This window comes from Lithobates pipiens, unplaced genomic scaffold (genome assembly GCF_037356315.1).
Source record: "Lithobates pipiens isolate NorthernLeopardFrog02 unplaced genomic scaffold, aLitPip1_a1.2 Scaffold_13, whole genome shotgun sequence".
Classification (NCBI taxonomy): Eukaryota; Metazoa; Chordata; class Amphibia; order Anura; family Ranidae; genus Lithobates; species Lithobates pipiens.
The window spans coordinates 273,004,154-273,022,281 of NW_027507718.1; the positions used below are offsets into that span (position 1 = coordinate 273,004,154).

An 18,128-nucleotide genomic window follows, 5' to 3' on the forward strand; every position below is an offset into this window, starting at 1 on the left:
GGGGGGATTGTCTCACTAAAACATGACAGAGATCATTCCAATGATAGGGAGCAGTAGATCTCTGTCATGTTGCTAGGCAGAACAGGGAAATGCCTTGTTTACATAGGCATCTCCCCGTTCTGCCGCTCTGTGACACAATTGCGGGCATCCGGCTGATATAGAGTCTGTGGGACCCGTGGGCACACTCACGGAGTATGCGGTGTGTGCGCGTGCCCATTATGCCATGATTTAAAGGGGACGTACCTGTCATGCCATTGTGCTGACATATATCGTCGTGCGTTGGGCAGCAAGGGGTTAAGCTATCATCTGTAGAGAAGTAAGCAATGGTATACTCCACATTTCTATTTTTTTTTTAAGAAAACTAAAACACAAGGAGGTTAATTAGCCTTTATCTGCTTCACCAAAAGACATTGAAACACAATGTAGACAGCTGAATTATCACTCTTGAATGTTTGTTGTTCACTTCAGGAGATTCCTGTGTACCTGAGGGAGGAAAAATCAGAGGCATTCATTTTATTCAGCCTCCAGCTGATTACTTTGGCTGAGCATCATTAGGTATTGGAAATTATTCCTAATGTGTAGATATGGCTCAATGTAGCAATCTCTGCAGGCTTTTTGCTTGTAGCTGCTTACATCCAGCAGACACCATACACCCACACAATATATAAAGATCTGCTTCAATAAATGGAAGGGAATTTTGTGACAAACCAACTTATTAAATTACAGAATATAACTTGCATGATTTCAGTAACATGTTAGCAGCAATATTCGTTCCTTTTTTAGTGCTACCCTCACTCACGGCATGCACAGCAAGGCACACAGCATTTTTAGCATTCTTCTCTAAGCTCAAGAATCAGTCTAGGGGTTTCTTTTAGGTGTTTTCTTTTTGGGAACAGGAACTTAGATAGGGATGGGAAGCATGGGATACCCCAAAACTGTAGAACTCTTTGGTTTTTGACTTCTGGCTCTGTAAAAACTATTGGCTGTACTGAACAAACTTTAACAGTATTGCAGGCTCCTGGTTGTCTTGCACAACTCCTGGCTGCACCACACTTGCTTGTGAGATAAATCATCCCACAGGCTTCCTACACCAACTCTCCTCTAGTTCTGCTCAATCTCTAGCCCAGACTCTCTTTTGTAGGCCCCCCAGCTAAGCCTAAATGAATCCTCAATGTATTTTTTCTGTCTCTCTCTCTCTCTGCCCCAGAGGCAGAGCCCCTGAACAGGGGTCTCCACCAGAAGGCTGCACCCTAGATTCCAGGCCACCAAATATTTTGGACTTTCCCTCCACTTTCTAGGCACACCTCCCCAGGGATTTCTGGAATCCCATAAATATTCAGGCTGCTTGTCCTGGTCTTCCTCCCACTATCCTTTTCAGAAGTCTCTAGAAGACAGGGGGAAGTAGCAGAACAGCAGCCTGTCAGACATGGAACAGTCCTAAGTAATCAATCCCTGCCCCACTGTTTACAGATGAGCTAACTAAATTTATCTAGCAGCATACCCTGAACTAGGAGTGTACTACACTTTCATAAATGTACTGCTGCAGTTTTAAGTTTAATCTATCAAGTTTGCACTCTACATCTTCATGCAAACAATATTATGATTGAACTGTTGTACAAAATTTTACTTTTTATTTTTAAAGTGAGTTTGGAAGTGTAATCATTTTGGTTTACAAGTAAATCTTAATTTTTTACACTTGGGAAAATGATATTGTTTTGTATTGTGTGACTTTACCAAACATTTGCTGCAAACTGACTTTTTTTGTTTTAAATTGTTCCAGTAAGCCAAATAATCGTGGTTCTACACAATTATCACATACCATTGTTTATACCTGATGTTAGTCTAATATTTGTCAAAACAGTTTTAAGACAAAAGTATGCTTTGAATATGTAAAGTTTAACATGTGGTTAAACGTCTTTAGTATCATGTTTCCGTTGAAGCCCAGGTTCTGAATCTAGGGAAGCAGCTGTCAACACTGAAAAGAATCTCCATCCCAAAGGAGACCTGGGAATGTGTAGGTGTCGGCAGGGGCCAGCACAGAGTCGGGTGGAGAGAAAGAGGGACAGGCACCAGAGAAGAGTAGATGGGTGACAGTCAGGAAGGGTAGAGGGGAAAGAGTCAGGGAGGTTGATCCTGAGCTGGAACATCCCAATAAGTATGCCCCGTTGCATGAGATTGGTGAAACCTAGCAGGGAACAAAGGGTGAGTACCTGGGTTAAACACTGGCTACAAGGGCGAGTTCAGAGGGTAGTGATGAATGGGGAGTACTCTGAATGGTCCAATGTGGAAAGTGGGGTCCCTCAGGGTTCCATCCTAGGACCAATACTATTTAATTTATTCATAACACAGGATGTGGAAACGTTGCAAGAAGATCCAAACAAATTAATGAGGTGGACAATTACATGGCAAATGAGGTTTCATGTAGAAAGATGTAAAATAATGCATTTAGGTGGCAAAAACATGAATTCAGGATGGCAAAAGACCTAGGGGTCCTAGTAGACTCAGCAACGGAATGCAGTGCCAAGCTGCTGCAAGCAAAGCCAATAGAATATTGGCATGCATAGAAAAGGGAATTAACTCCAGAGATAAAACAATAATGCTCCCAATCTACAAGACTCTGGTTCAGCTGCACCTGGAGTATGCCATCCAGTTCTGGGCTCCAGTCCTCAGGAAGAATGTGCTGGAAATGGAGCAAGTACAGAGAAGGGCAACAAAGCTAATAAAGGGACAGGAGGACCTTAGTTATGAGGAAAGATTACAAGCACTGAACTTATTCTCTCTGAAGAATAGACGCTTGAGAGGGGATATGATTTCAATGTACAAATCCCATACTGGTGACCCCACAATAGGGATAAAACTTTTCCATGAAAGGGGATTTAGAAAAAAAGACTTGTGGCCTTTCACTAAAATTAGAGGAAAAGCAATTTATCGGGAACCTGCATAAAGGGATCTTTACGGTAAGAGCGGTAAAAATGTGGAACTCTCTTCCACATGCAGTGGTTTCAACAGGGAGCATAGTTAATAAAAAAAAATATTTAGGCACCTAAATGACCAAAACATACAGGGATATACAATGTAATATTGATATAAAAGTGCACACACATAGGTTGGACTTGAAGGACTTGTGTCTTTTTTCAACCTTACCAACTATATGTAACTATGTAACTATTTGTTGTATATAAAAAAGCCATTTAGGACCTAAGCACAGGCACACGACTTCCTGCTCTCTGTGCAGATCTACTTCTGTACACTGACATTCCCTTTTGTTATCTTCCACACCTTATCCCTAGGTTTATTTTAAGTACGGTAACATGAAAAGAATACATAAGGAATGTTATGGTGTGGAAAGAGCAGGGCCGAAAGTGCCAGATGTACAGTTAAAGGGTATTATGACTTTATTGTGCAAAGTTTCCTGACAATTCTCCCAAAGCTTTTTTCTATATTATACACACCTCCTAGCATAGCTATGGTTGCATCAGTGTTAAACCTACATCCTTGGTTAAAACACGCAAGACCACAGTCAGGTGGTCAAACCACTAAAGAAGTAAATATAGCACTCGGGCGATAAGGTATCCGAAAAAAAGATATCCCGAATCCTGCCAATTAAATCCTGAAATTACACATTGTAGGGATAATGCCTCCCAGAAGGAATCCAGACTGGGGGAGGGCATTCAACATCCTCTGTCTGTGGTGGCATGGTGAAAGCGAAGGGCCCCATAGCTCCTTTCTACCTAACTCTCCTGCCAAATGTCCACATCACACGTTCAGTAATACCACGATGTGAGCACAGCATTATGCTAATTATTGAACTAAGTAAACATTTATCTTTCATAGATAGTTTCAACACCTTCCATTACTATGTCTCTAGTAGGGATGGGCAAACGGTTCGTTGTTCGGTCGTTCGGCGAACAGCCAAACAAGCGGACCATTCAACCGTTGGTTTGGCCCCCCAAACTGACCCCAATGCATTGCGGCACTGAACAGTGCATTGCAAGCCTTGATTAGCTGAAGCAGTGAAAGCTTCAGCCAATCAGGGCACAGAGCACTGTCAGAGTCATAATTGGACACTGTCATCATGACTTTATCCAATCATTGCTCATTCTTGTCCCACAGTATAAAAGTATTCTTTCAGTGGGATTTCAGCGTGGAGAGAGATATAATAAGGCTCTGTTCAGGGCTATTAGTTAGTGTGCTATACTGTGCTATTTTGCTTCAATTGTCAGCATAGAATATTAGTTTAGTGTCAGTCTAGGGATAGTGTGAGTGTAGGGAGGAGGACCATCATTCAGCTTTGCATAGTGTGCAGCTAGAGTAGGAACAGCTCAGATAGTTTCACTGTAGTGTAGTGAGACCATTCATACATACGTTAGTGTAGAGTAGGGGCAGCACATATAGTTTCAGTGTAGTGTAGTGAGACCGTGTCAGTAATCTTTACATTGGTATATAGCTAGAGTAGGGACAGTTCAGATAGCGTCAGTGTAGTGATGGTTGAACACCGTCTATTTGATTGCGTTACTGCCAGTTTAACACCATTTACTTCTGTGTGTGTTACTGGCAGTTTAATACCATATCTTTTTGTGTGCGTTACTTCCCATTTAATGCCAAATAATTTTGTGTGCATTACTGCCAGTTTAACGCCATATCCTTTTGCCTGCATTACTGCCAATTTAATGCCATATAGTTCTATGTGAGTTACTGCCAGCTTAATGCCATATAGTTCTGTGTGTGTTACTGCCAGTTTAACGCCATATAGTTTGTACGTTGCCAGTTTAATGCCATTTACTTCTGTGTGTTACTGCCAGTTCACCGCCATATAGTTTTGCGTGCGTTATTGCCAGTTTAACACCATTTACTTCTGTGTACGTTACTGCCAGTTTAACACCATATAGTTTTGTTTGCGTTACTGGCAATTTAACACCTTATAGTTCTGTGTGCGTTACTGCCAGTTTAACGTCATTTACTTCTGGGTGCGTTACTGCCAGTTTAACACCATATCGTTTTGTGTGCATTACTGACAGTTTAACGCCATATAGTTCTGTGTGTGTTACTGCCAGTTTAACGTCATATAGTTTTGTGTGCGTTACTACCAGTTTAAAGTCATATAGTTCTGTGTGCGTCACTGTACGTTTGCCGCATTATATTGCAGTATATCATAGTGTATTCATGGAGTGTGTCTATGTAGTGTAAGTACTCAAATTAAAGTACCCCATACACCTCTTTACAATGATTAAAGTGCATCTACGTACAGATTTCAACTTCTTCTTTACATTTGCTTATAAGCACTGCCCCCTCCCTTCCAATAATGTCTGGGAGCACCAAAAGGAGAGGCAGACATTCCCTTGGCACTGTAAGGGGGCCAGCAACAAATGTGTCCACAGGCAAAGGTGGACGTGGTGGTTAGGGATGAGCTTCGAGTTCGAGTCGAACTCATGTTCTACTCGAACATTGCCTGTTCGCCTGTTCAGCGAACAGTGAACAATTTGGGCTGTTCGCAGCAAATTCGAAAAGCCGGAACACCCTATACAAGTCTATGGGAGAAATCTAAAGTGCTAATTTTAAAGGGTAATATGCAGGTTACTGTCCTAAAAAGTGTTTGGGGACCCGGGTCCTGCCCCAGGGGACATGGATCAATGCAAAAAAAAGTTTTAAAAACGGCCGTTTTTTCAGGAGCAGTGATTTTAATAATGATTAAAGTAAAACAATAAAAGTGTAATATTCCTTTAAATTTCGTAGCTGGGGGGTATCTATAGTATGCCTGTGAAGGGGCGCATGTTTCTGGTGCTTAGAACTGTCCCTGCACAAAGTGTCATTTGTGCAGGAAAAAAAGTCTTTTAAAATCACTTGCGGCTATTGTCGGGTCCCGTAATACAGAGAACACTCAATGAGTGTTCTCTGCATTAGCCGACAATTCATTCATTCATTGATAAAAAAAAAAAAAAAGCGTGGGGGTTCCCCTAAATTCAATTACCAGGCCCTTCAGGTCTGACATGGATATTAAGGGGAACCCCGCATCAAATTTTAAAAAAAATTGACGTGAAGGGTCCCCCTAAAAATCCATATCAGACCCTTTATCCGAGCACGCAACCTGGCAGGCCGCAGGAAAAGAGGGGGGGATGAGAGAGCTGCCCCCCCTCCCTCCTGAACCGTACCAGGCCACATACCCTCAACATTGGGAGGATGCTTTGGGGGTCTGTGACCCCTCAAAGCACCTTGTCCCCATGTTGATGAGGACAAGGGCCTCATCCTCACAACCCTGGCCGTTGGTTGTGAGGATCTGCGGGCGGGGGGCTTATCAGAATCTGGAAGCCCCCTTTAACAAGTGGACCCCCAGATCCCGGCCCCCCCTGTTTGAAATGGTAAGGGGGTACTTTGTACCCCTACCATTTCACAAAGAAAGTGTCAAAATGGTTAAATAAGACAAACACACTTTTGAAAAATTCCTTTATTAAAAAAAAAAAATTTAAAAAAAGATTCCAGCGGTGCTAATCCACTCTTGCTATCCAGCGACGGGTCTCCGGGGTCCAGCGATGGATGATCATATCCAGCGACGGGGGATCTCTCAGTCCAGCGCTGTCCATACATCCTTCTTCTGTCTCCACTCCGGAGACACTGCAGAGAGCACAGCGCTGACGTTTCTTATATTAGGAGGGCGGGGCCACCTGTCACCTGACCCCGCCCCTCTGACGCTGGAGAGGGAAGCCAGGGGTTCCCCAGTGACGTGTGGGTGACCCCGCCCCCTCTGACGTAACGGAAACCTGCGTTACATCAGAGGGGGCGGGGTCACCCACACGTCACTGGGGAACCCCTGGCTTCCCTCTCCAGCGTCAGAGGGGCGGGGTCAGGTGACGGGTGGCCCCGCCCTCCTAATATAAGAAACGTCAGCGCTGTGCTCTCTGCAGTGTCTCCGTAGTGGAGACAGAAGAAGGATGTATGGACAGCGCTGGACTGAGAGATCCCCCGTCGCTGGATATGATCATCCATCGCTGGACCCCGGAGACCCGTCGCTGGATAGCAAGAGTGGATTAGCATCGCTGGAATCTTTTTTCTATTTTTTTTATTTTTAATAAAGGAATTTTTCAAAAGTGTGTTTGTCTTATTTAACCATTTTGACACTTTCTTTGTGAAATGGTAGGGGTACTTTTGTACCCCCTTACCATTTCAAACAGGGGGGGGGCGGGATCTGGGGGTCCCCTTGTTAAAGGGGGCTTCCAGATTCTGATAAGCCCCCCGCCCGCAGACCCTCACAACCAACGGCCAGGGTTGTGAGGATGAGGCCCTTGTCCTCATCAACATGGGGACAAGGTGCTTTGAGGGGTCACAGACCCCCAAAGCATCCTCCCAATGTTGAGGGTATGTGGCCTGGTACGGTTCAGGAGGGAGGGGGGGGCGCTCTCTCGTCCCCCCTCTTTTCCTGCGGCCTGCCAGGTTGCGTGCTCGGATAAAAGGTCTGATATGGATTTTTAGGGGGACCCCCACGTCAATTTTTTTTAAATTTGATGCGGGGTTCCCCTTAATATCCATATCAGACCTGAAGGGTTTGGTTATGGATATTTAGGGGGACCCCCACGTCGATTTTTTTTTTAATTTGACACGGGGTTCCCCTTAATATCCATGTCAGACCTGAAGGGCCTGGTAATTGAATTTAGGGGAACCCCCACGCTTTTTTTTTTTTTTTCATCAATGAATGAATGAATTGTCGGCTAATGCAGAGAACACTCATTGAGTGTTCTCTGTATTACGGGACCCGACAATAGCCGCAAGTGATTTTAAAAGACTTTTTTTCCTGCACAAATGACACTTTGTGCAGGGACAGTTCTAAGCACCAGAAACATGCACCCCTTCACAGGCATACTATAGATACCCCCCAGCTACGACATTTAAAGGAATATTACACTTTTATTGTTTCACTTTAATCATTATTAAAATCACTGCTCCTGAAAAAACGTCCGTTTTTAAAACTTTTTTTTGCATTGATCCATGTCCCCTGGGGCAGGACCCGGGTCCCCAAACACTTTTTAGGACAGCAACCTGCATATTACCCTTTAAAATTAGCACTTTAGATTGTGAACATTCGAGTCCCATAGACTTTAATAGGGTTCTAAAGTTCACACGAAGTTTAGGTCTGTTCGCAGGTTCTGGTGCGAACCGAACAGGGGGGTGTTCGGCTCATCCCTAGTGGTGGTCATTCCTCAGGCAGGGCATAATTTCCTCTGTTTAGGAGGAGTACTATAGAAGTTTTCCCCTTAAAAAAGGCGGGACTTTTTAGGCATAGACTGTGACACCAATTAATTTGGTAAAAATATATAAAAAAATAATTTTATTTCAACATAGAAAGAAGAAACAAAGAATAATATATTAACATACATTTCCGAACAGGAGAAAGGGACACATTACTTCCTCCATGTGCATATATTTATAGAACCAGAAAACATTTGCTTCCTACATCTTATTCCAAAGGAACAGACTTCTATGACATTGTATATAGGCGTATTCAAAGCATTCTACAAACAAGGTCAAATTGCGTTAATACTGTGCATCCAATGTAACCTACGCGTTACGGAGTTATCTTACTCCTTCTTCAGGGATGATCCATTTTAGCACACTTAAATTTACAAAATAGTAGAATCTATAAAAAACATAAGAAATAATTATATATACGTACAATTTAAAAAAAAAAAAAGAAAAAAAACAACGCACCACCTATATATTTACGATCTTCACTCCAAGATGCAGGTCTAGGCTCATAATGAGGGGGAGATGTTTGACCACCTTCTTGGATGGGAACCGGGATCGCAGTGATAGGCGGACTGTAAGGGAGGAGGTGTACAAGTAAAGTAAATGCATACATGCATACACACATAGGAATCTCAGGTGTTTTCTCTTCGGGACACAGCAAACTACTCTATGAAATGCTTTTGGGTAAGATTTTTAAAAGATTTTGCAAAATTATTATCTTTAGGAATGATCACTATGAGATAGCTTTTTTTAGATAAAGTTCCCCCCTTTCTCTAGGGGTGTTTCCCTTTTAGTACAAATGTAATGACGGAAGTCATACAAGAGGGTTAACATATAGAACCTTTATCTGCCATTATTGGCGCTGCAGTAAAATACATGCAATACTTATTTAAAATCTAGGCATGTGAAAATTTTACATGCATTTACTTTACTTGTACACCTCCTCCCTTACAGTCCGCCTATCACTGCGGTCCCGGTTCCCATCCAAGAAGGTGGTCAAACATCTCCCCCTCATTATGAGCCTAGACCTGCATCTTGGAGTGAAGATCGTATATATAGGTGGTGCGTTTTAGTGGTGCGTTGTGTTTTTTTTTTTTTTTTTTTTTAAATTGTACGTATATATAATTATTTCTTATGTTTTTTATAGATTCTACTATTTTGTAAATTTAAGTGTGCTAAAATGGATCATCCCTGAAGAAGGAGTAGGATAACTCCGTAACGCGTAGGTTACATTGGATGCACAGTATTAACGCAATTTGACCTTGTTTGTAGAATGCTTTGAATATGCCTATATACAATGTCATAGAAGTCTGTTCCTTTGGAATAAGATGTAGGAAGCAAATGTTTTCTGGTTCTATAAATATATGCACATGGAGGAAGTAATGTGTCCCTTTCTCCTGTTCGGAAATGTATGTTAATATATTATTCTTTGTTTCTTCTTTCTATGTTGAAATAAAATTATTTTTTTATATATTTTTACCAAATTAATTGGTGTCACAGTCTATGCCTAAAAAGTCCCGCCTTTTTTAAGGGGAAAACTTCTATAGTATTTCATGTTGGGATGTTGGCTACTGTTAAGCGGATCTTAATTTATACCTCGCACAATTCTGATTTTTATCTGTTTAGGAGGAGATGCTGGACTGGCTTACTAAACCTTCCTCATCCTCTGTCATGCAAGCAGAGACAAGTGTGCAGTCCCCTGCAGTTGCCAGAGTGCATAAACCTGCCTCCTTGTCTACATCTATTCCTGCCATAGCCCCAACATCAACCATGGAGGAGTCAGCTGAGTTATTTGAACACAGCATCAGCCACTTGCGCCTTGATGATGCCCAGCCATTACTGGATTCAGATGTTAGTTGTGAGGTTGAGGATGACAGCGATGAACATGAGCCTAGAGAGAGGGAGGAACACTGGTAGACAAATTGGCATTCATGTTCCCCAAGCCGCAGTGTATTGCCAAGTTGTCTCCAGGGGTAATGATGAAGATGGAGGAGATGGAGATGATGATGATAAGGCCAGTGATGCGACTTAGGTGCCAGATAGAGCAGAGGAGGAAACTGAAGGTGAGGCAGCACAAACCCAAAGAGAGGCCAACATCAAGAAAGAGTAGAGAGCAGCCACCCTATTCCATCAAATTCTGCTGTTATCTCCCGGCCCACTCCCCAAAGCTCAGCTGTCTGGGCCTTTTTCAGCGCATCTGCAGCAGATAGCACGATTACTATCTGCAAATTGTGTCTCAGGCACATCAAACGTGGCAAAAATACCTACCATTTGGGTACAACATGCCTAACAAGGCATTTAATGTCCAACCACTTAGTCCATTGGCAAGAGCACCTAAAAGCCACACAAAAGGGGCACAAATCTGTCCCTCCTCCTTACCCGCTTCAGTTTGCCCCTGCGATACTGAGTTATTACCTCTCAGCGGCCTCCGCTGACAAGGATGATGGTATAGCACAGGGTGTCCCTGGTGATAGCAGTACATCTACCAACAGCACACCACCAGTTGTAGACTATAGCTGGCTAATTTCTCTGCCCCAGCTGCTGCAGCGGAAAAAAAATATAGTCCCTGCCACCCACGTGCCCAGTGCAAGCTTGTCAAAGCTGTTGTCTCTCCAACTTCTGCCTTTCAGCCTGGTGGATTCTGCCCCCTTCCGTGCATTTGCACAATGTGCTCACAATGGTTCCCAGTCGCTAATACTTTACAGGTAAGGCCATTATATCTCTCTACCATCACCTGGAAGGGAATGTTTTGGCATCATTGGAAAAGGCAGTCAGCCGTTAAACCCACCTTACTGCTGACACGTGGTCCAGCAAGCATAGGCAGGGATGTTATAGTTCATTCACAGCACACTGGGTAATGCTGCTTAAAACTGAAAAGGATACAGGACAGGGCTCGGTCCTGCAGCTTGTTGTGCCCCCACGTCTCCATACAGCTGGTAGTGATGATACCAGACCTGTGAGCTCTACCCCTCCCCCTCCTCCTCTGCCACCTCCATGCCCTCCTCTGCAGAATTGTCCTATGAACATCAGGTACTCCCCAAGGCTAGTCCCAGAGTCAGGCTAAAAGGTGCCATGCAATGCTTCAGCTGGTGTGTTTAGGGGCCACAAACCACACTGGAGCAGAGATTCTTGCAGCTCTGCAAGGACAGACCCAGAGGTGTTTCAGACCACGGCAGCTAGAGCCAGGAATGGTGGTGTCCGATAATGGCTTAAACCTCCTGTCCGCTCTTAGACAGGGAAAGTTGACACATGTGCCATGCCTGGCACATGTCCACAATTTGGTGGTGCAGCGTTGCCTAAGTACATACCCAGGGTTGCAAGATATAATAAATCAGGCCAGAAGAGTCTGTAGCCATTTCAGGTGGTCATACACAGCCGATGCTCGGTTGACTGAAATTCAGCGGAAATTCCACCTGCTCATAAACTGCCTGATTTGTGACATGCCCACCAGGTGGAACGCAACTTTGGGAATGCTGCAGCGGCAATACATGCAGCAGAAGGCCATCAACTAGTGCCTGCATCAGTACGGTACAATGACAGGCTCAGGCCGCCTCAGATTTTTTTCCCTACGCCAATGGCTGATCATTAAAGCGGTTGTATACTCATTTTGTTTACTTTTACCTACAGGAAAGCCTATAGGAAGACTTACCTGTGGGTACAAAAAAATATCTCCTAAACCTGTATGGTTTAGGAGATATTCCCCTCGGTATGCGCCGCTGACTGCAGCGGCGCATGCGCACAAAGGGATTCTCGGCTGAAAGTCCGGCAGTGGCCGGACCCGGCCGGGATTAAATCTCCCGTGCGCATGCGCGGGAGTGACGATATCGCGGCTCCGGCCACTCACAGTGCCGGAGCCGTGATACCCGGAAGAAACGCTGAGGGAGCATGTCAGCTCCCTCGGCATGGATCGGGCCAGATGTCGGGGCCTCGTTCTAAGGTAAGTATTTCATAATGAGCTAGTATGCGGTGCATACTAGCTTATTATGCCTTTTGCTTTGCAGGTGGTAAAATAAAAATAAAAAATTGCGGGTTTACTACCGCTTTAAAGATGCATGCACTGTATTGTCACCATTTGAGGAGGCCAAAAGTATGGTGAGCAGTGACAGTGCATGCATCAGTGACACAATCCCTGTTGTGTTCCTGCTGGAGCAGACTCTGCGTGGCATTATGGACAGGGCACTGAAGGCAGAGCAGCAGGAGGAAAAGGAGGACATCCTTTCCTCTCAAGGCCCACTTTATCCAGACACCATCATTCTTATGTCACAGAACACACAGGAGGAGAGAGGGGAGGAGAATGAGGAGGATTCTGGCACTTTCATAGGCTTAGAAGAAGAGGAAGACATGTGTCAATCTGTAAGTGATGGCTTTCCAACCCCAGGATCCTTGAGAGTAGTACGTAGTTGGGAGGAGGAAGTTCCAGATGCTGTCATCCTGAGTGACTCCAAGGAGTCTGCTTCTCAAGCCTCAGTAAATTTGAGGTGCATGGGCAGCCTCATGCCTCAAAGCCTGCAAAAGGACCCAAGAATACGTGGCATAAAGGAAAAGGATAATTATTGGTTGGCAACCCTATTTGACCACCGTTATAAGGGGAAGGTCTGAGAACTCATCCCTTCCCCACAGAGAGTGCAGAAGATGAAATCTCTTGAGTACACATTAAAGATGATTTTATTTAAAGTCTTTCCTGGCTCCAGTAGGTTACAGTGTCATGGACACGTAGTTTTGAGTCTTCTGTTGGTCAAGAGAGGAGCATTGGAGAAGACATCCACCTAAGTGAGGCATTTTTGGAATTTTTTGGTCCTCGCCACCCATTGCTTTCAGCTTCCACATCCCATAAGCAGCGTCTGTATTACATGGTGGACGATTACCTTGGAGCCAAAACAGAGATGGAGAGCTTTCCAGCTGATGATCCACTGACTTACTGGGTCATGAGAATAGACCACTGGCCAGAACTTGCCCAGTATGCTATTGAGTTGTTGGGCTGCCCTGCATCCAGCATGCTTTCAGAACGGGCATTCAGTGCTGCAGGAGGTTTTGTTACTGATCATAGAATGCGTCTGTCCACAGACTCTGTGGACAGTTTTAATTTTATAAAAATGAATCAGTCCTGGATTACCAGCTATGAAGCCCCTGATGCCGATGTCACTGATTACGTCTTTTTGGGATGGCACCCCCGACACCCAAAGAGTATTTTTTCTGTACCTGTTTGACAGGTGCATATCATTGCAATTTTTTACATTAAGGCCAATTCTTGCTTTCATCAAGAGTACCTCTATAGAGTTACGGTGGGAAGGCGCCACCGACACCCAAAGACCAATTTTTACACACCCGTTACTTCTATCCAAAGTCAAAGTGACACCAGAATGTATACAAAAAATCTCAAATCTTTTTCCCAGTGCACTACATTGTGGTCTCATCGTACAGACTGGCTCCCCAGCTGAGCAAAATAAACCCAGCTTGCATGGAAAATTTCATTTTTTTGGGCTTTATAAATGCAATTATTGCTACAGCAGATTCTAGACATGGTACAGATCTGCCACTTTACATGTAGACTAAAGGGACCCCCCAGGCACTATATTGGAAGGAATTTTTCATTTTTATGCTTTCACTTTAAAAATTTAAAAAATCACTGCTCATTTAAAAATGACATTTTTCACAAAACTTTTTTTTTATTGATACATGTCCCCCAGGGCAGGGCCCGGACCCCTATAACCAATGTATGCTCATTTACTTGCCTATATGCCTTCAAAATTGGCACTTTTGATTTTTGACGTTTGGGTCCCATTGTATTTAATGGGGTTTATTATTCGGGTCTGAACCTTTGTGGTGTTCAAAAGTTTTGGTGCAAACCGAACAGGGGTCTGCCCATCCTTATTCTCTAGCAGGTTGGACTATTTCTACCTAATGACATTTTTTTGTACATGACTAATAGACTAATGAAGTCAGCCAGCACTCACTGGTGCAATGTTAAATATTTCTGTAATTTGCTGAAGATGGCTGTTTTCTTTCTTCCTGGTTAGAATGTTTGTGCAGCCATATGGACAGTATTGTGTTACAGTGCATGTTGGCTGCAAATGTCTTTGTTCATACCCATATAACTTTTTTCTCTTATGCTGAAACAGATCAATTACTGTATTTATCGGCGTATGACACGTGCCGGCATATAACACGCACCCCAAGTTTAGGAGGGAATTTTAAGGAAAAAAACTTTTAGGATGGAAGTTTAAGGAAAAAAACTTACATGTAAATGGCCATCAATGCAGCCTTATCAGTGTCCATCTGCAGCCTTGTCAGTGTCATTTGCAGCCTTGTCATGCAGCCTTGTCAATGTCATTTGCAGCCTTGTCATGCAGCCTTGTCAGTGTCATTTGCAGCTTTGTCATGCAGCCTTGTCAGTGACATTTGCAGCCTTGTCATGCAGCCTTGTTATACAGCCTTGTCAGTGTCATTTTCAGCTTTGCCATTTAAAAATGGCGCCACCGAGATACAGAGCCAGATGTCCTGCTTTTGGACTCCTTCGGCTGTTCTCAGCGGCTTTTGGCCGAGAGCGGCCGAAAGACGACAAGCACAGTCGAATGCCACCGAGAACAGCTGAAGGCGGCCAAAAGCCTCCAAGAATGGCCGAAGGTGGGCAAAAGCCACCGAGAATGGCCAAAGGCGGCTGAAAGTCGCCCACAGGCTCACAATTGGCGGGGAATCGGCGCATAACACACACCCAAGATTTTCCCCTGATTTTAAGGGGAAAAGGGTGCGTGTTATACACCGATAAATACGGTATATCCATTCTTTTCAGTGTTGCTACCTGAGGTTAGCCTGCTGTGTGACCATTCATTGACATCTGTTATGCTTGTGTATTTTTTCCTTTAGAGCAGTTGCTCAGACCATGAATTCCAAATCTAAATTCAAATCCAAAGATTTACAGTCCTTCCCTCCCTCTTCTGTTTAAAGTATTGATAATATATTTATATTGAATATTGTCCCCTCTTTTTCTCTGTGTTCCTTGCAAGCCAATATTTGCATATACTTTGCCTTAATGTGTGCAGATGGAGCATTACTGGGCATGTTCAAACATTGTGGTTGAGTAAGCGGTCACTTTATGGATGTAAAAAATCTGGCACATGCCCATGCATTGTATTACGGAGAAAGTACTCACTAAACTCCTAGTGGTCTACAAAACTGGCCACAGCTCTGGCATCATATTTTTGTGGCACTAGAAATGAATCTCACCTGTGGTGTTGTCTTCTGTTTTGCTTGGTCCTCTTTCATATATTTGTGGTCTTTCGAAAAGTAGCAAAGCAGTTAAATGACACCAATTTCAGAATGACACATGTTTGTTGATATTTCCGGTATGCTAATAAATTGCAACAATTTCCCAAGCAGGGTATAATGCTATAATGTTACTGCTTATATTACATATATTCTGAATCACCCATTCAAGAATAGGGTCCAATATATAGATATATTTATATTATATCTATTCCTGATGTTATGTTCTATTCTAGCCTCTGCTCCTGTGCTGCCCCCCAAAAAGGAAGAAAAGTGTTTTCATATCTTATCTGCTGCTGTCTGCTTTGGTGCAGTGTTTTTTTCCTTACCAAACATGCCAGTTACCCTTTAATTGGATCCATATTTTCATGTAAAGTGTAAATGTGTAAATATGAGAGTAAATGATGAATACCTCTAAAGATGTTTGTTTTTTTCTTAAACCCACTTAACAAAAGGACGCAATTTTGAGGCTTCTTTGTGACCATTGTTTACTTTAGTCTTGTAATAGATGGGTCTTTGCAAGGTTGTTTCCTCTTTGATTTGACAATAAATATTTCAATTTATGAAATGTATTTTTAGATTGTGAAGATAAAACAGAAACACCTTTACAAAATACTACTGAAGACATTATTTGTAACAGTCCAGAGCATGAAGATATACAGTATATAACAAAATCATCTATAATAATATTACCAAAACGGATATCATGTGAGGTAAGGATGAATTTCTATACTGACTTCAAACAGCATGAATTTAGTTTTTCAGTGTTGCCTAAAAATATCAGTTGGTACACCATCGTGTATTTTGTAAGCTCAGAGTTAGAACTATGGATATAGCTTGGACCCAGGACAAGCAAATTTGTGATCACCACAAGCAACACAGCTGAGTACTGTACATGACACAGTTCCTGAAGAGACTACAACCAACACTTTTTCTTTATTAAAGCAGTATTTGGTGACGTGGGAATCGGGACAGGTATTTGCAGTACCTTCTTCTTTGCCGAGTCAGTACTTATTCAGGATATCATTTTGGCCTTTTAAATGTGTGATGCTGCATACAGTATAATTGTGGCTGATTATTAGAAGAGCTAAACAAGGTGCTTGATGGAGATGTTTAGTAGCGCAAACATTGTACTTGTACCTTTGTACATTTTTATTGTACCCTTTTAAAGGTTATTTAAAGTTTTTTTTTAACTACCTTACCGGCTGACTGTACTTTCCATTTTGTGTTTTCAGGTTTCAGGCTTTGTGTTTTTAGATCTTACAAAAATATATTAATATTTCTGTGCAGATCAGTTATCTGTACTTATATAATCAAAGTAAACAACCAGCAATCACATATAATCAAGCAGGGTGACCATCTGTAGTCACTGTAAGAGCGTACGAGAGAGTAGATTCCGTAGCTGTGAGAATTACTTTGTATCCCACAACTTTCCAGCTACTGCTAAACTACTATTTCCTGCTGCTCTGTTAAAAATTTTTTTTATTAAAAATTGCCAAATTAAATTAAATTATCCTTTGTAAAACATCTATATGTAGCTATATGCCAGGTGGAGTATTCTGAATTATTATTCTGTCTGTATGCATCTCTACTTCAGTATGCAATGGTTAAAGATGTCTGAAACAGGAAAAAACTAAGTTCCCATGGTGCAATAAAAGCTTTCAGCAGCCTACTTTGTGCAAAATGTGCTGCATGTTAGTATAATATGGTAAAGAGAGTGCATGTATACAACAGCATGTAAAAGAGTTGGGAATTTTAGCTGTTCTACTATTGCATGTATGATGAGCTCATGTGTTAATTGGTTGCATTTCAAATTTTTTAAAATAAAAATTTGCTTTTACGTTTACTCAGAGGTCTTCTCTTAATTTACATATCTTGAAAAAATCCATCACAAAACAAATTTACTTGGAAAAAATAAAATTTGTCATTGATTAATATAGTATCATCAGCTCTTCCCCCCAAAAAAGTTGTCTGTTGGAGAACAGATAAATTATTTTGATGGAAGTATTTAGACTGACAGCTGGCTGAAGACACATTTTAATTTCAATGATTGTAATAATCATCTGCTTTTAAGAGAGCTACCTATCTATTAACCTCCCTAGTGGTAATCCCGAGTCTGGCTCAGGTTGGGATTTTAGTATCATAAGCGGTAACCCCGAGCCAGACTCGGGAACGCATCACTGGATACAGGGAGGACACAGGGAGAAGTTACTTACCTTGTCCCCTGGATTCAGCGATGTCCTCCTCACTGTGTGATCGAGCTGTCCTCCGCTCGATTCACACAGTGCCCGAATGCCGCCGAGCTTCGTTCCCTGCGATGTTACGGCGCACGGGAGCAGAGATCGGCGCCAAATTCAAAAAAGTAAAAACACACAAAACACACACAGTACTGCAATATTACAGATTACAGTACTGTATACAAAAATTACACACCCCCTTTGTCCCTAGTGGTCTGTGCAGTGCCCTGCATGCACTTTTATATTATAAATACTGTTTTTTCTGCCTGGAATTTGGAGATTGTCCAAAGCAAAAAAAACGTGTCCCTTTTTCAGTGTTTTTGGATTTGATTACATTATTGAATAATTTTATTATTATTTATTATATTATAAACTTTATCATACCCGGGATGT

The 18,128-nt window shown here is 42.6% G+C and overlaps 1 protein-coding gene across 1 annotated transcript in view; it reads left to right on the forward strand.

Annotated features, from left to right (window-relative positions):
* Nucleotides 1–18,128, forward strand: part of BANK1 (B cell scaffold protein with ankyrin repeats 1) — a 461,974-nt gene that overhangs the window by 107,033 nt on the left and 336,813 nt on the right. Inside the window, exon 3 of the mRNA XM_077476629.1 lies at nucleotides 16,078–16,211. Coding sequence (XP_077332755.1) covers nucleotides 16,078–16,211 — 134 coding nt within the window. The remainder of the gene's footprint in view (nucleotides 1–16,077; nucleotides 16,212–18,128) is intronic.